This window comes from Hypanus sabinus, chromosome 6 (genome assembly GCF_030144855.1).
Source record: "Hypanus sabinus isolate sHypSab1 chromosome 6, sHypSab1.hap1, whole genome shotgun sequence".
In the NCBI taxonomy this organism is placed as follows: Eukaryota; Metazoa; Chordata; class Chondrichthyes; order Myliobatiformes; family Dasyatidae; genus Hypanus; species Hypanus sabinus.
In genome coordinates, this window is record NC_082711.1 from 31,505,135 (window position 1) to 31,528,440 (window position 23,306).

The 23,306-nt window shown below is 41.2% G+C and overlaps 1 protein-coding gene across 1 annotated transcript in view; it reads left to right on the plus strand.

Moving 5' to 3' along the window:
- The window catches only part of LOC132395125 (leucine-rich repeat-containing protein 70-like), an 85,286-nt gene extending 62,607 nt beyond the window's left edge, over nt 1–22,679 (plus strand). Inside the window, exons 6-7 of the mRNA XM_059971428.1 lie at nt 1,757–1,828; nt 22,604–22,679. Coding sequence (XP_059827411.1) covers nt 1,757–1,828; nt 22,604–22,679 — 148 coding nt within the window. The remainder of the gene's footprint in view (nt 1–1,756; nt 1,829–22,603) is intronic.
- Nucleotides 22,680–23,306: the final 627 nt, after the last annotated feature.

The following is a 23,306-nucleotide window of genomic DNA, read 5'->3' on the forward strand; positions in this document are numbered from 1 at the left end:
GTGGTCAACTTAGTCTGAACAACACCTGGTTGGCTCAGGAGCCCCACAGTAGTTGCTGTGGGTGAGAGCAGGGGGCTGACAAGTTGCAGGACTTCTTGCCTCTGTTTTCTCTGGTTTTGTTCTAATTTCTTCTTACTTCCCTTGACATCCTGAATGGTTAACTTCAAGGATTCCTGATCTCTCATTTGTTTGAGCCTCCATCTGTCAGTTTCACGGCTCATTCACAGGCTTTCTTGTGTAATGCCCCAATTAAGATTTCTACTGCTATGCTGTAGGTATTTCATTTTAGCAGTTTTCTGCAAAAGCAATGTGTCCTGCTGGTAGGATATTTTGGTTTCGGCTAAAGATAAGAACCCCTGCTGTTCAATTTAGGAATATGGTATCAGCCAATCAGGATGGTGGGATCTGGAGAAAGTTCTAGGGGGAGTTTTGTGACAGACAGTAGTCTGGCTTGGGGTCTTTTGTCAGGAGATATGGAGTGGGACAGATACTAGATGGAGAATCTTCCATTGGAAGAAGTGCATTGTGCAGATGAATGGCTTCAAGGAAGAAGGGCAATACTCCTGAGAGAGAGCCAGTTTGCTTCAGATGGTCTTTGAGGGGAGTTTGACAATGTGGCTGGTGTTTTCACACAGACTGTGGGTCCAGCACCTGAGTAAGAGCTACACCCCCGAATACTTAGATTTGAAAGAGGTGAGCTCCAATGGTTATGTGCACATTGGACTGGTTTAACTGTAATGGGCCCTTTTCTTTTTTCTAATAACTGTTTGATAAAGCTGGAATTAGTAAATATACTTTATTTATATTTTTATGCAGTGTATGACCTGTTATTTCTTGCTGACGGATAATTGTGTATGGACAATATTTACACAGCATTCATTCAAGTTGAGTTTTCTTTAATTAGAACATCACAATGCTCCTGTTGGCTAAACCCTAGATGTATATTGTTTTATTGTTTATGCAAGGTGGCATCTCACCATTGAGTCACATGGCTGTTTGCAGAGTTAGCTAACAAGCCAAGTTTGCATATAAGCTCGGTGAGAAGATTACATTTGTATGGAAGCACGGATATTTAACAAGTCATGACTGGTGGCCATTTCACTGTGCTGAATATCCAGAGGAAAACAGCTGTCAACAGCTTGATGAATGTAGCCGATGTTGACTTGCTATTGAATGTACGAACGTTGACATTGTTTCTCTCTAGAGCCTCTGGGTTGGTGACCTTTTTCTTCTGGTATATATGATAAAAGTGGAAAGAACTCTTGAAATGTGTGGTTTTCTAATCTGACATTACTGACTGGAATTATGAAATTGGTAGGATAATAATAAAGCATAAAATAAACTCGAGATTCTGCAGTTGCTAGAAATCCAGAGCAACACAGGGCCTTCTAGGAGACTCTTAGTAGGTACATGGAGCTTAGAAAAATAGAGGGCTATGTGGTAGGGAAATTCAAGGCAGTTTCTAGAGTAAATTACATGGTCGTTACAACGTTCTGGGCCGAAGGGATTGTAGTATGCTGTAGATTTCTATGTTCTCTGTTCTAACATATACAAGATGCTGAGGAACTCAGAAGATTAGCCAGCATCTATGGAAATTAATAAGCAGTTGATATTTTGGGCTGAGATCTGAGGGTCATTCACTGGCATTCTGTCATTTAGGCACTTGATTACTTATTAGCCTATTGTGCCACAAGTGATTTTTAAAAATGGATATTTTGTGTGCTGAATCACATATTGTACTTATGATTTGTACCAGGGATCTGAGTAATAACCACATACTGATTTTGGGTCCTGGTGCCTTTTCACACCTATCAAGCTTACATTTCCTGTAAGTATCTTTCCACTGGTTGTATGTTAGAATTGTTAAAAACTTAATATTATTGTTAAATCAAACGTTGTGCACAGTCTTCCTATTCCTCTTTAGCCCGTCACCTCTAGTAGGCAATAGGCCACTGACTGCAGCTTGTCAGAGAAAAATGGTTATGTTCTCTCATTCTTTGTATCTTGTCTTCACCATTCCTTTTTATATTTTCAATCAGATTTTTAAGTTTTCACTTGCAAGGGTACCTCAAAATGTTAAGTTCTGCTTTCCCTTCATAGATATTGATTGAGTCACTCTAATTTAGAGCAAAAGAGGATGAGAGGTGACGTGAAAGAGGTGTATAAGATGATGAGAAGCATACATGGCCATTGCCTTTTACCCATGGTGGAAATGGCTAATACAAGAGGGCATAATTTTAAGATGATAGGAGGAAAATGTCAGAGGTGGGTATATTACACAAGGTGAGGTGGGTGCACACTAAACGCACTGCCGGGAGTGGTGATAGACATAGAGACTTTTGGGAGATTTAAGAGACTCTTACATAAGCACATGGGTGAAAGAAAAATGGAGGGTAATGTTCGGTTGATCTAAGTTAGGTTAGAAGGTCAACACAGCAATATGAGTACCATACTGTCCTAATCTATGTTATGTTCTATGTCCACATTTTCAGTTTCATTTTAAGGTTTCAGCATTGGCAGATTTTTTTTCTTCACCAGCTTACTTAGTGGATTCAATAACAGGTGGACTGCACTGGCATATTCCAGTATAACCTATTGCCATGATTCTTCTTTGCAGCAAGCAAGGCCTTGCTGCATTGCTAACTTTGCCATCGAGCACAGGAGAAGTATGAAGGTGATGGTTAAAATTTTGAGAATTAATTTAGGGTTTGGAACTGCATTGTGTGTAACCCAATAACTTATTCTCAGAGATCCGGCAGTCAGGGAGTAGCATTAATAACTGCCTGCCATTTCTTAACACTGTCATTCACCTGTTTTCTGTTTCGTAAACACAAGCTATTTCCTTAATTGTCCTACATAAATGCTCTAGTTCTTTCCATATGGGTTCAGTACAATTTGTTAGTCAAGAAGAGACTGCAGAAGCAGAAACCTTGAATTTAAACAGAAAATTATGTATGGAAATAAATATGTTGCTGTGGATGGTACAGTAGTACTTCAGGTAGTGTAGCTGTGTCATAACTCCAATGACTCAATTTGTGTCTAACCTCCATTGGTGTGTGTGTGTGTGTGTGTGTTCTCCTTATGAATGCATGGCTATCCATGCAGTTGTGTATTTTACCCACATCTCAGAGACATGCAGGTTGAAAGGTGGGTTAATTGGCTGCTGTAAGTTGATCTAGTGCAGGTGGATCATAGAGTCATACAGTACCGAAACAAGCTGTTGGGCTCAGTTGGTCCATACAAAACTAATGCCTATCCAATTTGGCCCATATCCTTCTAATCCTTCTTATCCAAGTACCTGTCAAACTGTCTTTTAAATGTTGTTACTGTACCTGCCTCGACCACAGGACATCCCATGAACATACCACCTAGTGTGTAAGAAACAAAGTTGCCCCTCAATTTCCAATTAAGTATCTCCCCTCTTGTCTTGAGTCTATAGCTTCTAGTCATTAATTTCCCTCCCCATCCTGGAAAAAAGACTAAGGGCATTCATTCTACCTACGCTCCTCATGATTTTATAAGCCCCGATAAGAAAGTAGAACCTAGAACACTATGGCACAGTACAGGCCCTTTGGCCCAGGATGACCCGACCTTTTAACCTACTCTACCCTTCCCTTCTACATAGGCCTCAATTTTGCTATCATCTGTGCACCTATTTAAGAGTTCCTTAAATGCTCCTATTATATCTACTTGAGTCACCACCCCAGCAGGATGCTTCATGCATCCACCACTCTCTGTGTAAAGAACTTACCTCTGATATCCTCCCGATACTTTACTCTTATTATCTAAAAATTATGCCCCCTTATATGAGCTATTTCCACCCTGGGAAAAAGCCACTGGCTATCCACTTGATGTGTGCCTCTTATGATCGAGTACAGCCCAATCAAGTCATTTCTCATGTTCCAAAGAGAAAATCCCTAGTTCGCTCAGTCCATCCTCATAGGCCGGGATCAGAGGAGTAAGAAAGGGATGACCATGTTCATAGGATTATACTATAAACCACCAAATAGTCAGTGGGATTTAGAAAGGTTGCAGATTGTTGCAGGAGACATAAGCTTGTGCTCTTTGGTGATTTTGCCTTTCCACATATTGACTGGGACTCCCATACTGTGAAAGGGCTGGATGGGAAAGAATTTGTCAAATATATTCAGGAAAGTTCACTTAATCAATATATAGAGTTTCCAATTAGAGCCTGATACTAGATCTCCTATTAGGGATTGAAACAGTACAAGTGACTGAAGTTTGTGTAGGGGAACACTTTGGATCTAGTGATCATAATACCATTAGTTTCAAGATAATAATGGAAGAGGATAGGTCTGGTCCTCAGTTTCAGGATCAGGTTTAATATTGCTGGCATATATCGTGAAATTTGTTAACTTAGCAGCACCAATACAATGCAATACGTAATAATATAGAAAAATAAATGATTAAGTAAATCAATTACAGTAAATATATACTGTATATGTATATTAAATAGTTAAATTAAAAGTAGTGCAAAAACAGAAATAATAAAAAAAAGTGAGGTAGTGTTCATTGGTTCAGTGTCCGTTTAGGAACAGATGGCAGAGGGATTGTGATTCTAAAAAGGAAAAAGTTCTATTTGGATGGTGTCTGAAAGACCTGGCAAATGTAAATTGGGATAAGTTGTTTTCTGGCAAAAGAGTGCATGGGAAATGGGAAGCCTTCAAAAGTGAAATTTTGAGAGCACAGGATTTGTATATTCCATTCAGAGTAAAAGGCAAGGATAACAGGTGTAGGAAGCCTTGGATTTTAGAGATATCAAGGCCCTGGATAAGAAGAAGGAGGAGGTACATAGCAGGTGTAAGCAGGAAGGAACAATTGAGTGACTTGAGTAAAAGAAATACAAGAGAACACTTAAGAAGGAAATCAGGAGTGCTAAAAGAAGGCATGAGGGTGCTTTAGCTGACACGGTGAAGGGGAATTCCAAGGGCCTCCACAGATATATTAAGAGCAAAAGGGTTACAAGGGACAAAATTGGTCCTCTTGAAGATCAGAGTAGTCAGCTTGCATGGAGCTGAAAGAGATGAGGGAGTTGTTAAATGTATTTACTCAGGAGACGGACAGCATCTATAAACAACTGTGAAGTCATCACTGTATACAGATTCCAGAGGAGGAGGTGTTTGCTGTTTCCAGTTGGCCTGACCTCAGTGGTTGGGAAGATGTTGTAATCAATTGTTAAGGATGAGGTTATGGCATACTTGGTGACTCAAGTCAAGATAGGACAAAGCATGGTTTCGTTAAGAGAAAATCTTGTCTGATGAACCTGTTGGAATTCTTTGAGGAGATTACAAGTAGGATAGATAAAGGGGATACAGTGGATGTTGTAGATTTGGACTTTCAGTAGGCCTTTGACAAGGTGCCACACATGAGGCTGCTTGCCAGGTTAAGAGCCCGTGGTATTACAGGAAAGTTACTGACATGGTTAGAGCATTGGCTGATTGGTAGGAGGTAGTGAATGATGCTTTTTTGCTTGGCTGCTGGTGACTACTGGTGGTCCACAGGGGTTAGTGTTGGGATCACTTTTTTTTATGCTGTATATAAATGATTTAGATGACGGAATAGATGGCTTTGTTGCCAAGTTTGCAGATAATACGAAGATTGGTGGAGGGGCAGGTAGTGTTGAGGAAACATGTAGGCTGCAGTAAGACAGACAGATTAGGAGAATGGGCAAGAGAGTGGCAAATTAAATATATGTTGTAAAATGCATGGGTCATGCACTTTGGTAGTAGAAATAAATGTGCAGAGACTTTTCTAAACAGGGCAAAAATCCAAAAAACCTGAGACATAAAAGGACTTGTGCAATACACCCTAAAGGTTAAATTGCAAGTTGGTAGTGAGCAAGGCACATGCAATGTTAGCATTCAGTTCAAGAGCAGGTATGTGATTCTTAGGCTTTATAAGGCACTGATGAAGCCTTACTTTGAGTATTGTGAACTACTGTGATAGCTCTGAGTCTGTACTTACTGGAGTTAGAAGGATCTCATTTAAAACTTTCGAATGGTGGGAGAGTCTAGGACAAGAAGGCAAGCCTTAGGAAAGACGGGCATCCATTTAAAACAGAGATGTGGAGATATTTAATTATCCAGATGGGTGGTGAATTTGTTACCACAGGCAGCTGTGGAGGCAGGGTCATTGGATGTATTTAAGGCAGAGATTGATAGGTTCTTGATTGGACACAGCATTAAAGGTTATGGGGAGAAGACCGAGGAGTGGGGCTGAGGAGGAGAATCAAAGATCAGCTCTGATTGAATGGCGGAGCAGACTTGATGGGCCAAATGGCCTAATTCTTCTCCTATGTTTTATGGTTTTACAGAGTGCAAAATTGCACATGTCTTTCCACTCTTTAAGAAGGGAGAGAGACAGCAGAAAGGAAATTATAGACAAGTTAGCCTGACTTCAGTAGTTAGGAAGATGTTGTAATCCATTGCTAAGGATGAGATTTCAAGACACTTGGAGGCATATGATAAAATAGGCTAAAGTCAGTATGTTTTCCTCAAGAGAAAATCTTGACTGACAAATCTTTTGGGACTTTTTGAGGAAATAACAGGCAGGATAGACAAAGGAGAGTCAGTGGATGTTGTTTACTTGGATTTTCAGAAGGCCTTTGACAAAGTTCTGCACATGAGGCTGCATAACAAAATAAGAGTGGCTCACTGGGAGTGGGTGCATAGTGGGAGTAAAGGGAAGCTTTTCAGTTTGGCTGTGGTTTCTAGTGGTGTTCCACAGGGATCTGAGTTGGAACTGCTTCCTTTCATGTTACAAGTCAATGATTTGGATGAAGAAATTCATGACTTTTTGGCCAAGTATGTGGGCAGCATGAAGATAGGTAGAGGTGCAGGTAGTGTTGAGGAAGCAGGGTGTTTGCAGAAGGACTTAGACAGATTGGGAGAATGGCCAAAGAAGTGGCAGATGCAATATAACTCTGGAGGTGTGTATGGTCATGCACTTTGGTAGAAGGAATAAAGGCATTATCTATTTTCTAAATGGAGAGAAAACTCAAAAATCAGAGTTGCAAAGGGACTTGGTCATTTTTGTGCAGCATTTCCTAGAAGTTAACTTGCAAGTTGAGTTGGTGATAAGAAAGGCAAATGGAATATCGGCTTTCTTTTTGAGAAGTCTATAGCATAAAAACAAGGACGTAGCATTGAGTGTTTATAAGGCATTTGTCAGATCACACTTGGAGTATTGTGAGTGGTTTTGAGCCCCTTATCTAAGAAAAGATGTGCTTGCATTGAGGAGGATCCAGATGAAGCTCATGAGAACGATCCCAGGAATAAAAGGGTTAACATATGAGACCATAAGGCCATAAGATACAGGAGCTGAATTAGGCAATTTGGCCTATTAAGTCTGTTCCACCATTTCATCATGGCTGATCCAATTTCCCTCTCAGCCCCGGTGTCCTGCCTTCTCCCCATCTCACTTCATGCCTTGGCCAATCAAGAAGCTAAGGAGTGTTTGATCACTCTGGGCCTGTACTCGCTGGAGTTTAGAGGAATGAAGGGAATTCACATTGAAGACTATCAAATGTTAAAATATTTTGATAGAATGGACATTGAGAATGTGTCCTTAAGAAGGTAAGTCCAGGACCAGTGTACACAGTCTCAGAATAGAGGGACTTGCATTTAGAACAGATTTGAGGAATTTGTTTAGGCAGAATGTGGTAAATTTGTGGAATTCATTGCCATGGATGGCTGTTGGCCAAGTCATATATTTAGACTGAGATTGATTAGTCAGAGCATCAAAGATTATGGGGAGAAGGCAGGAGAATAGGGTTGAGATGGATTATCAATCAGTCATTATTGATCAGTCAGCAGACTCAATGGACCAAATGGTCTAATTCTACTCCTTTGTCTTGTGGTCTTATGGTTTTGTAATGTATTAAACTAGATCAGCAAATGTACGGATGACACCAAGATTGTGGGTGCAGTGGACAGTGAGAAGAACTATCAAAACTTGGCCTGGGATCTCGAACAGCTGAAAAAGTGGTCTGAATAATGGTAGATGGAAGTTAATACAGAAAAGTGTGAGGTGTTGCACTTTAGGATAACAAGCTAAGGTAAGACTTACATGGTGAACAGTAGGGCACTGAGGAGTGCAGTAGCACAGATGGTAATACAGATCCATAATTCCTTGAAAGTGCCGTCACAGGTAGAGAAGAGTCGTAAAGACAATTCTTGGCACATTAGCCCTCATAAATCAACCTATTGAACACAGGAGTTGGGATGTTATGTTGGAAGTTGTATAAGATGTTGGTGAGGTTTAATTAGGAGTATAGTGTGCAGTCAAATCACCTGCCTTCAGAGAGGATAACAATATGATTTGAAGAGTGCAGAGAAGATTGTCAGAGATATTACTGGGACTGAGGTCCTAAGTTCTAGGGATAGGTTCAGACATTATTCCTGAGAGAGTAGGAGAATGAAGGGAGATTTGACAGAAGTATACACAATTATGAAGGGTGTATGTGTATATATAGAGTAATTGCAAGCAGTCTTTTTCCAATGAGGTTGAATGAATTAGAACTGGAGGTCATGGGTTAAGGGTGAAAGGTGACATATTTACGGGGAACATGAGAAGAAACTTCATTCAGAGATTGGTAAGAATGTGGGATGAGCTGTCAGTGGGTGGAAAGAGTTGATTTGAGTTTGATTTCAACATTAAGAAACATTTGGATAGGTACATGAACGGAAGAGCTATGGTCTGGGTGCAGGTCAATGTGTTGAGGTAGAATAATAGTTTAGCATGGACTAGATGGGCCAAAGCACCTGTTCCAGTGTTGTAGTGTTTTATGACTCTGTGACTCTGAAACATGCTCTCTAATCCAGACATCATCCTGGTAAATTTCCGCTGCACGCTCTAAAGCTCGTACATTCCGATAATGATGTGACCATAACTAAGCACAATTGTCCAAGTGTGGTCTAATCAGGGTTTTATAGAGCTGCAACCTGGCCACATGGCTCCTGAACTCAATACCCTGACTAATGAAGGCCAGCACTCCATATGGCTTCTTACCCAAACTATCAACTTGTTGCAGCATGTTTGAAGGATCTATGGATGTGGACCTCAAGATCCCTTCACCCTTCTGACATTGAGAAATGTCCTAGCTTCTCCAACCCCTCACTGTAACTCAGTCCTCAAAGTCTTGTAAATCTTTTCTGTACTCTTTCCAATTTAATAATGTCTTTTCTGTATAGGATGACCAAAAATGAACACGATGCAAGTGTGCTTTTGTCAGCATCTTGTACAACTGCACCATGACATCCCAAGTTCTATACTTAATGGTGTGACTGGTGAAGGCCAGTGTGCCAGAAGTTTTTTTTTATCATTCTGTTTACCTACGACACCAGTTTCAGAGAACCTTATATCTGAACTCCAAAGTTCTTCTGTTCTAAAACACTCTGCAGGGCCTTATCGTTCAGTGTGAAAGTCTTACCTTGAATTGACTTTCCATAATGCAACACCTTGAACTTGCTTGAATCAAACTTGATTTGCCATCCCTTGGCCCATTTAACCAGCTGCTGACTGCAATCCTTGATAACATTCTTCACTGTCTGTGGCACCACCTAGTTTAGTCTCATCTGCAAACTTACTTAACCATGCTTGTACATGCTCATTCAAATAGTTGATATAGTTGGCAAGCAACGACGGTCCCAGTATTGACCTCTGAGGCACACCACTAGTCACGGGGTTCCAGTCCACAAAATAACCTTCCAGCATTATTCTTTGCTTCTTACCATCAAGACAATTGTACATTCAATCAGCCAGCTCTCCCTGTATTCCATGTAGTCCAACCTTTCAGAGCAGCCCATCATCTGGAAACTTATCAAAGGCATCTCTGTTGCACCACACCTTTCCTGTAGAATGATGACTCGACCATACCCAGTATTCTAAGTACACTCTAACAAATACAGAAAAGGATAGGAATGGGTACTTAATGTCCCAAGGTTTAGATGTTTTAGAAAAAATAGAGAGGGAGGTACAGGTAAAGGATCTGAGGGAATTGCAGTACTAATCAGGGACAATATCACAGCTGCGCTCAGAGGGGGCATAATGGAAGGCTCGTCCATTGAGTTTACGTGGTTAGAACTCAAAATAGGATTGTACACCACAACCCCCAGTAGCCATCAGGACATTGAAGAACAGATATGCAGGCAGATGAAGGAAATGTGTAAAAACAACAAGGTTGTTGTCACGGGGGACTTCAACTTTCCTAACATAAATTGGGACCTTCTTAGTGCTAGTGGTTTTGATAGGGCAGAATTTGTTAGGCGCATTTGTTAACCCTCCAACAAGAAGAGGGGCTGTACTGGATCTAGTGTTGAGTGATGAACCTGACCAGGTGACCAACCTTTCAGTGGGTGAACAGTTAGGCAAGAGTGACCAAAATTCCTTAAGTTTTAAGTTAGCTGTATAGCAGATTATGATAAGTAAGGACCTTACAGAAGAGTTTTACTTTGGAAAAGGACAGATTACAAGAGCATTAGGCAGGAATGAGGAAGAGTTAATTAGGAACAGCTATTTTTGGGTGTCCACATCCAACATGTGGAGTGTACTTAAAGACCAACTGCACAGAATACAGGACAGGTACAGTATGTTCCAGTCAGAAGGAAGGACAAGAATGGCAAGGTAAGAGAATCTTGGAAGGCAAGGGAGTGATGAATTTAATCAAGAGAAAGGAAAAGTTTGTAAAGCTTAGGAATCTAGAATCAAACAGAGCCCTGGAGGTTTATAAAGAAGCCAGAAAAGAACTCAAGAAGGGAATTAGGAAAGCCAGGAGGGGCCATGAAAAGTCATGCAAGTAGGATTAAAGAGAATCCCAAGGCATTCTGTACACACATCAAAAGCAAGAGGATAACAATAGAGAGGATAGGACCCTTGACGATAAAGGTGTGAATATTTGTTTGGATGCAGAGGATGTGGCTGAAGTGCTTAATGAGTATGTCAGTATTTACCAGGGAAAAGATGTGAAAGATAAGGAGATCAGTGCTGAGTGTATTAATATGCTAGAGCATTTCAAGGTAAAGGAGGAGGTAGTGTTAGGTCCCTTTAAGAGCATTAAGGTGGGTAAGTCCCGAGGGCTTGATGGGATATACAGGTTATTGAGAGAGAGAGGTTATCAAGATTGCTAGGGCCTTGACCAATATCTTCATGTCCTCTCTAGCTACAGGCGAGGTCTTGGAGGACTGGCGAGTAGCAAATGTTGTTCCATTATTCATGAACGGAATCAAGGATAATCTTGGAAACATAGACTGGCGAGTCTCACATCAGGGGTAGGGAAGTTACTGGAGATAATTCTTAGGGATAGAATTTATAAGCATTTGGAAAACCATGGCCTAATTAGGGAGACCCAGCATGGCTTAGTGCAGGGCATGTTGTATCTTACTAACTTGATTGAGTTTTTGACAAGGTGATGAGGGCGATTGATGAAGATAGGGCAGTGGATGTTGCCAACATTCATTTTAGTAAGGCATTTGGCAAAGTCCCTCATGGGAGACTCATCCAGAGGATGAATGTGTATGGGATTCATGGTGAGTTGGCCATTTGAATTCAGAACTGGCTTGCCCATAGAAGATTGAGGGTTGTGGTTGAACAAACTTATTCTAGTTGAGGGTCAGTTATTAGTGGTGTTTCACAAGGATCTGTACTGGGACCTCTGGTGTTTGTGATGTATATAAATGCCCTCGATAAAAATGTAGCTGAGTGGGATTGTAAGTTTGCAGATGATACGACGATTAGTTGTATTGTGGATAGCATAGGTGATTAGCAAAGAATACAATGAATATAGACCAGTTGCAGATATGGGTGGATAAATGGCAGATGGTGTTTAATCCAGCCAAATGTGAAATGTTGCACTCTGCTAGGTCAAATGTAAAGAGACGGTACACTGTTATGGGCAAGACCCTCAACAGTGTTGATGAACAGAAGGGTCATGGGGTCCGAATTCATGTGGTTACACAGCTCAACAGGGTGGTTAAGAAGGCATATGACATCCTTGCCTTTATTAATTGCGGCATTGAGTTCAAAAGTCAGGAAGTTAATGTTGCAGCTCTTTAAAACTCTAGTTAGGCAGCATCTGGAGTATTGCAAGAAGATCTGCAGATGCTGGAAATCCAAAGCAACACACATACAATGCTGGAGGAACTTAGCAGGCCAGGCAGCATCATGAGCCTTGATGCAGGATCTTGGCCTGAAACGTTGACTGTTTATTCTTTTCTCTAGATCTGCCTGGCCAGCGGACTTCCTCCAGCATTTTGTGTGTGTTGGTCTGGAGTATTGCGTACAGGTTGCATTGTTATAGGAAGGATATCAGGGTTTTGAAACAAGTGTAGAAGAGGATTTTGCCTGTATTGGCACGAGAGGTTGGACAATCTTGGGTTATTTTCTCTGGAGTGGCAGTGCCAGATGAGCGATTTGATAAGAGGTTTATAAGATTATGAGAAGGATACATAGAGTAGACAGATGCTATCTTTTTTCCCAAGGTTGAAATGTGTAATACCAGAGGGTATGAGGAACTTTGAGGGCAAGTTTTTTATATAGAGTGATGGATGCCTGGAATGCACTATCCGGGGTAGTGGTAAAGGCAGATACATTTCTACTACTACTACATCGACTCAGGCCTAGGGAGCCGGCATCGGGCAGATACATTAGGGTCTTCTAAGGGATGTTTAAATAGGCACTTGATTGAGAGGGAACTGGATTGGTATGGACATTGTGTAGGCAGAAGGGATTAAATTAGTTGGCCATTTGATTACTAATTTAATTAGTTCGGAACAATATTGTGGGCTGAAGGGCCTGTTCCTGTTCTGCATTGTTCTATGTGCTAACAAATATTTTGTACAACTGCAAGGTATCCCACTGAAGATTCACTAAACTGATTCCAGGGATAATGAGATTTCTGTGTGAGGAGAGATTTAGTAGATTAGGACTGCATTCTGTAGAACTTAGAAAAATGAGAGATATTATCGAAACACACAAAATTCCTAAAGGGTTTTAAACGCTAGATATGGGGGAGAATGTTTCTCCTGCATGAGGTTTCTAGGACTGGGATACCATTTAACTATTTAGGACTGGAATGAGGAGAAATTGTTTCAATCAGAGGGTTTGAAGTCTTTAAAATTTTCTATCTCATTGTAGAGGTTGAGTCATCACATTCATTGAGGATAGATTGTTGGAAATTAAGGGAATGCAGGGTTGTGAGTATAGTGCTGGGAAATGGTTCTGAGGCAAATCATCCATGATCTTAATGAATGGTGGAAATAGGCTACAAGATCATGCAACATGGACCTGAATAAACAGTCAATGTCCCGGGCCAAGACCTTTCTTCAGGACAGAAAAGGAAGGGGGAAAACCTCAGAATAGAAAGGTGGGGGGAAGGGAAGGCGGGTAGCTAGAAGGTGATAGGTGAAGCCAGGTGGGTTGGAAAGAAAAAGGATTGGAGAAGAAAGAGTCTGATAGGAGAGGGGAGTGGACCATATGAGAAAGGGAAGGATGAGGGGGCCCAGTGGGAGATATTCGGCAGGTGAGAGGAGATAAGATGCTAGAGTGGGGAAAAGAAAAAGGGAAGTGGGAGGGAAGATTTTTTTACTGGAAGGAGGAATTGATGTGCCGTCAAGTTGGAGGCTATCCAGATGGAATATAAGGAGTTGCTCCTCCACCCTGAGAGTGGCTTCATCTTGGCACAAAAGGAGGGCATGGACTAATTGGGAATCGGAATTAAAACTTGGCCACCAGGAGGTTCCGCTTTTGGTGGATGGAGTGGAGGCGTTCAACGAAGCAGTCTCCCACTTTATGATGGGTCTCACCAATATAGAGGAGGCTGCATCAGGAGCACCAGACACAATAGACGACCCCAGCAGATTAGCAGATCTCACCTGGAATGACCGTTTGGGGCCCTGAATGGAGGTGAGGGAGGAAGTGAATGGACAGGTGCAGCACTTGGGCAGTTTCTAGGGATAAGCACTGGGATGGAGATTAGTGGGGAGGGATAAATGGACAAGGGAAGCATGGAGAGAGCAATCCCTGTGGAAAGAAGGGGGAGGGGGGAGTTAAAGATACGTTTAATGATAAAAACCCTTTGGAGATGGCAGAAGTTGCGGAGGATGATGTGTTGGATGTGAAGTCTGATGGGACAGTAAGTAAGGACAAGAGGAACTCTATCACTATTAAGGTGGCAGGAAGATGGGATGAGCGCGCATGCTCGGGAAGTGGAGATGAGGGTGAAGGCAGCATCAATAGTGGAGGAAAGGAAACCCAGTTCTTTGAAGAAGGAGGATATCTCTGATGTTGTGGAAAGGAAAGCCACACCCTGGAAGCAGATGCGGCGGAGGTGAAGAGACTGAGAAAAGGGAATAGCATCTTTACAGGAGATATTGTGGGAAGAGGTATAGACAAGATAACCATGGGAATCAGTAGGTTTATAAAAGATGTGGGTAGACAGTTTATCTCCAGAGATGGAGACAGAGAGATTAAGGAAGGGGAGGCAAGGTGTCAGAAAGCAAAGACAAGTTCCCAGGAAGAATATGTGGCTGTGGTAGTGTGTCTAGGTGAGTACATGGTCAAAGAGTCGGAGGACAGTAGAGACCACGAAGGGGGAGCGGTGAGAGAGGGTTTCACTGAACTTCCATCAAAGAGAAGATTTAAACTTCAGGGTAGGGCCATATGGCCTACTTTAGCTCTGTCATGTTCTTATATTAAAACAAGCCTGTAAAAGATACAGAGGATCAGGGAGACTCCTGGAAATGAAGACACAACAAATGAGGATTTGTTTAAGCATTTTTCTATATTTAAGTTCTTGATTATTTAATCAAATTTCTGCTCATTAAATGTTGATCATAAATATGAGGAATTATTAATGATTACCAACAACTACCAGCTCCAGCTCATGAAACAGTTCTGGGCAATGTACAAAAGTGAACAACTATGGTTGCTTATTTTGTTATGTTACTCACAGTTGTCAGAGATGCAAGACTGATCAGAACCATGAATTAGGAGCAGAAGAAGGCTGCTGGGTCCCATCAGCCTCATTTGAATAGGATCATGGCTGGTCTAATTGTTATCTCAACACTGCACTCCTGCCTAATCCATTAACCTTTCACCCTCTTGCTGATCAAAGATCCATTTACTTATTTATTATAACGTAGAATGTGGCTATTCAGGCCTTTGGGCCTATCCTAGACCCCAGCACAGTAATCCCATCAGTCCAATTCCCTCCTCTTCATTTCTCACCATCACTTATTTTTTTATTCACATGTCAATAGACAATAGACAATAGTCGCAGGAGTAGGCCATTCAGTCCTTCTAGCCAGCACTGCCATTCACTGTGATCATGGCTGATCGTACACAATCAGTACCCCGTTCCTGCCCTTTCCCCATATCCCTTGACCCCGCTATCTATAAGAGCTCTATCTAACTCTCTCTTGAATACATCCAGAGACTTGGCCTCCACTGCCTTCTGGGGCAGAGCATTCCACATATCCACCACTCTCTGGGTGAAAAAGTTTTTCCGCATCTCTTTTCTAAATGGCCTACCCCTTATTCTTAAACTGTGGCCTCTAGTTCTGGACTCACCCATCAGTGGGCACATGCTTCCTGCCTCCAGTGTATTTAATCCCTTAATAATCTTATATGTTTCAATTAGATCACCTCTCATCCTTCTAAATTCCAGTGTATACAAGCCCAGTCGCTCCAATCTTTCAACATATGACAGTCCCACCATTCCAGGAATTAACCTTGTGAACCTATGCTGCACTCCCTCAATAGCAAGAATGTCCTTCCTCAAATTTGGAGACCAAAACTGTACACAGTACTCTAGGTGGGGTCTCACCAGGGCCCTGTACAGCTGCAGAAGGACCTCTTTACTCCTATACTCAATTCCTCTTGTTATAAAAGCCAGCATGCCATTAGCTTTCTTCACTGCCTGCTGTACCTGCATGCTTGCTGTCATTGACTGATGTACAAGAACACCTAGATCTCATTGTACTTCCCCTTTTCCTAACTTGACTCCATTTAGATAGTAATCTGCCTTCCTGTTCTTGCCACCAAAGTGGATAACCTCACATTTATCCACATTAAACTGCATCAGCCATACATTTGCCTACTCACCCAACCTGTCCAAGTCACCCTGCGTTCTCATAACATCCTCCTGACATTTCACACTGCCACCCAGCTTTGTGTCATCAGCAAATTTGCTAATGTTACTTTTAATCCCTTCATCTAAATCATTAATGTATATTGTAAACAGCTGTGGTCCTAGCACCGAACCTTGCGGTACCCCACTGGTCACAGCCTGCCATTCCGAAAGGAACCCGTTAATCACTACTCTTTGTTTCCTGTCAGCCAGCCAATTTTCAATCCATGTCAGTACTCTGCCCCCTATACCATGCGCCCTAATTTTGCCCACTAATCTCCTATGTGGGACTTTATCAAAAGCTTTCTGGAAGTCCAGGTACACTACATCCACTGGCTCTCCCTTGTCCATTTTCATAGTTACATCCTCAAAAAACTCCAGGAGATTAGTCAAGCATGATTTTCCCTTCATAAATCCATGCTGACTCGGACTGATCCTTCTACTGCTATCCAAATGTGTCATAATTTCCTCTTTTATAATTGACTCCAGCATCTTTCTCACCACTGACGTCAGGCTAACCGGTCTATAATTCCCTGTTTTCTCTCTCCCTCCTTTCTTGAAAAGTGGGACAATATTAGCCACCCTCCAATCAGCAGGAACTGTTCCTGAATCTATAGAACATTGGAAAATGATTACCAATACGTCCACGATTTCTAGAGCCACCTCTTTAAGTACCCTGGGATGCAGACCATCAGGTCCCGGGGACTTATCAGCCTTCAGACTCAACAGTCTATCCAACACCGTTTCTTGCCTAACATAAATTTCCTTCAGTTCATCCTTTACCCTAGTTCCTTTGGCCACTATTACATCTGGGAGATTGTTTGTGTCTTCCCTGGTGAAGGCAGATCCAAAGTACCTGTTCAACTCATCTGCCGTTTCCTTGTTCTCCATAATAAATTCACCCGTTTCTGTCTTCAATGGCCCAATTTTGGTCTTAACTATTTTTTTGCTATTCACATACCTAAAGACGATTTTACTATCCTCCTTTATATTCTTGGCTAGTTTACCTTCGTACCTCATTTTTTCTTGGCATATTGCCTTTTTTGTTATCTTCTGTTGCTCTTTAAAAGCTTCCCAGTCCTCAGGTTTCCCACTCATCTTTGCTATGTTATACTTCTTCTCTTTTATTTTTATACTGCCCTTTACTTTCCTCATCAGCCACGGCCATCCCTTACTCCCCTTTGGATCTTTCTTCCTCTTTGGAATGAACCGATCCTGCACCTTCTGCATTATTCCCAGAAATACCTGCCATTGTTGTTCCGCTGTCTTCCCTGCTAGGGTATTGTTCCATTGAACTTTGGCCAGCTCCTCCCTCATAGCTCCATAGTTCCCTTTGTTCAACTGTGATACTGACACATCCGATTTTCCCTTCTCCTTCTCAAATTGTAGGTTACAACATACCATATTATGTCCATCAACTCCCCTTTGAATATTTTGCAATTTACCCATATATTAATACTGGAAGTGTGCAATAGCCAGTGTGATTGCCTTTGGAACTGGAAATCAGACCATCTGAAGGAAATCATGCAGACATGGGGTTAACGTGCAAACTCCAGACAGACAACACCCAAGCTCAGGAACAACTTTGTCCCTGGAGTTGTGAGGCAACGAAGTTAACCCTTAGCTTATGAAGAATCTTATCTACCCTTTCCTTAAAAAAAATATGTTGCTTCCACTGACCTTTGTGGAAGAGAGTTCCAAAACTGCAAACATTCTAACTTGACTTTGGAAAGCATCAAGTTGGATAGGTCGTCGGGCCTGGATGAGATGTACCTCAGGCTACTGTGGGAGGCGAGGGAGGAGATTGCTGAGCCTCTGGTGATGATCTTTGCATCAACGAAGACGGGAGAGGTTCCAGATGAGTGGAGGGTTGCAGATATTGCTCCCTTATTCAAGAAAAGGAGTAGAGATAGCCCAGGAAATTATAGACCAGTGAGTCTTACTTCTGTGGTTGGTAAGTTGATGGAGAAGATCCTGTGAGGCAGGATTAAAGTACATTTGGAGAGGCATAATATGATTAGGAATAGTCAGCATGGCTTTGCCAAAGGCAGGTTGTGCCTTATGAGCCTGATTGAATTTTTTGAGGATCTGACTAGACACATTGATGAAGGTAGAGTAGTGGATGTAGTTTATATGGATTTCAGCAAGGCATTTGATAAGGTACCTCATGCAAGGCTTATTGAGACAGTAAGGAGACATGGGATCCAAGGGGACATTGCTTTGTGGATCCAGAACTGGCTTGCCCACAGAAGGCAAAGAATGGTTGTAGACGGGTCATATTCTGCATGGTCGGTCCCAGTGGTGTGCCTCGGGGATCTGTTTTGGGACCACTTACTCTTTGTGACTTTTATAAATGACCTGTTTGAGGAAGTGGAGGGATGGGTTAGTAAATTTGCTGATGACACAAAGGTTAGGAGTGCAGTGGATAGTGTGGAGGGCTGTCAGAGGTTACAGCGGGATGTTGATAGGATGCAAAACTGAGCTGAGAAGTGGCAGATGGAGTTCAACCCAGGTAAGTGTGAGGTGGTTCAATTTGGTAGGTCAAGTATGATGGCAGAATATAGTATTAATGGTAAGACTCTTGGCGCTGTGGAGGATTAGAGGGACCTTGTGGTCCAGGTCCATAGGACACTCAAAGTTGCTACGCAGGTTGACTCTTTGGTTAAGAAGGCATATGGTGCATTGGCCTTCATCAACTATGGGATTGAGTTTAAGACCGAGAGGTAATGTTGCAGCTATATAGGACCCTGATCAGTCCCCACTTGGAGTTCTGTGCTCAATTCTGGTCGCCTCACTACAGGAAGGATGTGCACACCATAGAAAGGGTGCAGAGGAGATTTACAAGGATGTTGCCTGGATTGGGGAGCATGCCTTATGAGAATAGGTTTACAGAGGATGAGAGGTGACCTGATAGAGGTGAACAAAATAATGAGAGGACATGCTCAGCACAGCTTTGTGGGCTGAAAGGCCTGTATTGTGCTGTAGGTTTTCTATGTTTCTATGTTTCTGTGACTTACATCCCTCTGAGAGAAAAAAAAATTGGCTTTTCTCTGCCAGAAATGGGCATCCCCTTATTTTTAATCAGTGACTCCTTGTTCATGATTGTTCCACAGAAAAGCAACATCCTTTTGACATTAACCCTGACAAGATTCCTCAGGAATTTGAATGTTTCCACCAAGTCCTACTTTACTCTTTTACACTTTAGCAGATACAAGCCTAACAAGTTCACCCATGAAGAACATCCCACCTATTCTGCATTCAGCTGCTCTGAATAAAAGATTCAGTTTAACATGGTGCTCCAGATATGGGCTCACCAATGACATGATATAATTAACGTGTAGCCTCTCTACATTTGTATTTAATTTTCATTGCAATAAATGACATTCTCTAGGCCTATTAATTACATGCTGTATCTCCAGACCACCCTTTTGCAAATCATACACTACGACATCACAGATCCCTCTATCCCAGAGCATTGCTGCCCCTCATCATTTAGATAATATTCTTTATATTTTCCTGACTAAATAAACAATATCACATTTTCTTCCATTCTGCGTCACTCACCAGATGTTTGCCTATGTACTTGACCTATTTGTATTTGTCTGTAGCCTCCTTATGTTCTCATCAGAATGAACTTTGTATTCCCCTTGCACGTCAGCAAATGTTACCACTCTGCCTTTGTTACCTTCAATCAAGTCATCTGCATAAGTTATAAGTCGAGGCTCTGGTACTCATCCCTGTGAACACAGTTGTTACACCTTTTCAACCAGAACAGGATGTATTTATACCTGATCTCCAAACAGTCTTCTATCTATATGTTACATCTTACACCATGGTATTTATTTTCCACAGCAACCTCTGAGTATGTTTTCAAACATCTCCTGAAATCATAACATCATTATGTGCCGTGTCATATGTCGTATCATCCAGATCGTGGTCAATGACCATGATTGTTCTTTCTAAATTTTTCTTCAGAAGTGGATTGCCTTTGCCTTCTTCTGGACAGTGTCTTTTCATGGTGGGTGACCCTGGCCAGTATCAATACTCTTCAGAGATTATCTGCCTGGTGGTATAACAGGACTTGTGATTTGTATCAGCTACTCATACAGCCATCCACCACTTGCCCCCATGGCTTCAGGTGACCCTGATTTGGGGAGCTAACCAGGTGCTACATCTTGCCCAATTATGATAATTTATGATTATCATAAATTTATTTCTTTTAATTTTAGCGATTCATTGTGTAATTGGCCCTGTCAGCCTTTTGTTATCCCCCTGTTTACTCATGACACCACTCTCAGGGAATGATGTAGCTGAACTCCAAGGTCCTTCTGTTCTAGAACACTCTGCAGGGCGGTATTGTTTAGAGTGAAAGTCCTCCCTTGAATTGACTTTCGCTCCTAAGGGTTGTTTTTCCTTAAGCTCCCTTATCAAATCTGGTTCATGATACAACACACAGTCCAGAATTGTCTTTCTCCTAATACAACACCTTGCACTTGTTTGAATCAAGCTCTACTTGCCATGCTGCGGCCCACTTAACCAGATGACATTTGTAATTCTTGATGACCTTCTTCACTGTCTATGGTACCACCTTTTTAGTGTCATTTGCAAACTTATTAACCACTCATACATTTTCATCTCAATCATTGATATAGATGACAATCGACAATGATCCCAGCATTGACCTTTATTAATAGAGCTAACATTTTCTAAATGATAGATTTTGACTGAATTAGCCATTATTTTCTTTCTGTCTCCCTCTCACTTTAAGACTCTACATGCTTAATTATGGAGATCCTATGCCGCATGTGTGGTATCACCAGATCACTATGTATTACTTCATAGATACACACAGAGTTATACAGCATGGAGATGGGACCCTCAGCTTAATCTGTCCATGCCAATCAATGTGCCTAGCTCTGCCTGCGTTGGTCCTATACCCCTTGTAACTTTTCCTATTCATGCATCTCTCTAAATATTGTTAACATTTTAAGTGTTCCTGCCGTTTCCATCTCTTCTCGAGCATGTACTTTATATGCACCACCTGCTGTATGAAGTGCTTTCTCCTGAGATCCCCTGTAAATCTTTCTTGTCTCACCTTAAACATATGTCGCCAGTTTTAGACTGTAACCATCTACTCTGACTATTCTCCTCAATTTTATAAGCCTCTGAAAAGTCAACCCTCATCCTCCTTTGCTGCAGGAAAACAGTCTTAGCCTATTCAGCCTCTCTTTATAACTCAAGTGCTTCAGTCCAGGCAACATTCCTGTGAATTGTTTTTACACTCTGGCTCAATGACCTTCCCCTAAAGCATGACAACCAGAACTTCATCTGTGGTTTAACCAATGATTTGTTCAACTGTAACATATAACTGTAACTCCCACCTCCTACACTAGATTGTTGTTGAAGGTAAGCATACCATACATCTTTTTCACCACTCTGTCTACCTTATAGGGCTCACTGTTGAATACTACTCCCCAGGCTTTGCTGTTCAATGTGTTTGTCCTGGTTGGTGAAACTTCTCAAAAATTGTCATATAGCACTTCTCTGACTTAAATTGCACCAGCCATTCGTTTGCAGCCATTTCCAGTTGATCTAGATCCTTTTGTAATTTTTGACAAAGTTCTTCACTCTCCACTATACCAGCAGTTTTGATGTCATATAGCCATGTGAACTTTTCTATTTTTATGCTCTATCCTTCTTGTTGTAAGTTAATCAACAGGGTATTCCCAATATTATTTAAAAAAAGGACAGTGGGTTTAAAGGACATGCTCAAAGGGTTTACAGAGTTTCCAGGTTTTCCAGATGTTACGATGGTTGCAAAGTGCAAATTCATTGAAGGATTTATAAAGAAGAATGAAGATTTTTAAATGATCTATGTAGGCCTATGTAAATTAATGAGCACTGGGATGATGGATGAAATGGACTCACACCCAAGTCTTCTTGCCTTCGAGCCAGCTTACTTGTATTTAATCCAACATTTTAATTCTAGCCACTACCTCTTCTTCGAACTACTTATTCCATTCACACTGGAAATGTCTCCATTCCTTTGGTACACTGGCATTATTCTACCCACTGTTCAAAGTTAGCAATACTGCTTCCCTTGCTGATGGAATTTTGGGATCCACTTCCCAAGTTCCACTCATCCAAGTTCACTCTGTTCTTCCATGATCTTTGATTTTCCTTAAGCTTTGTTGCAAACTTAGAAGAGATTATTTGGAATACTCCTCTACTTTTACAAGCGATAAATATCACAAAACCAGATCCGAACAATAATGAATTTAACAGACTAGTTATTTTAATCTGTTTTGAGTAACATCATTGTTATGTGCAATCTGTACTTCTGCTACATTATTTCTACATAAATGTAACTGTAAATAAAACAATTAAAATCTTTGAACACAGAAATGTACACCATCAAACAATTTTTAGAAATGTTTAACTCTTTGTGTTCTCTTTTAGGAATATAAGCAATAACTACTTAAGCTTAATAGGTGAAGGAGCTTTTGATAAATTGAATTCAGTAATCTACCTGTAAGTATGTTTCAGTTATTATTGCTAAAGTTCTGTTTAAATGTTAATTAAAAAAAATCTATAAGTATGTTTGTGAAACTTTGAAGCAACTTCTTTCCAATTCTGTGCTTTATTGCTATGATGTTAATGTTTCTTTAGATATAAGTTTTAGCTTTTAATATTTAAGCTTAGGTTTAAAATTTTTCTGTGGTTTAGGAAATAAATGCATTACATATGCTGTTTGTGTTTGTGCATCTGAAGCAGAAAGACCGGGGCTGAATGAGCAGATCAAATTGAGGATAATTCTCATTTCAGTATATTGAAACATGGAAAAGTAAATTAGTCAAAATTCCTGCTGATGATCATGATGCAACCAAAGCTGGTGGTTGATGTGGAAAGCTAGTGAGAGTAGAATGGATTGGATAGAATCAGACCTGTAAAGCCATGCCTTACTACAGCACAGAAACAGTCGTTTTGGCCCACTAGGTTTCTGTCAAGCATCTATCTGTACTCATCCAATTTAGCAGCACTTTATTATAGCCTTCACAGTATTGCCAATTCAAAAGCCATTCTAGATAATTCTTGCATGTTGTAAAAGTACTTGGATTCACCACATATCAAAGGCCATATATTCCAGATTCCAACCTCCCTC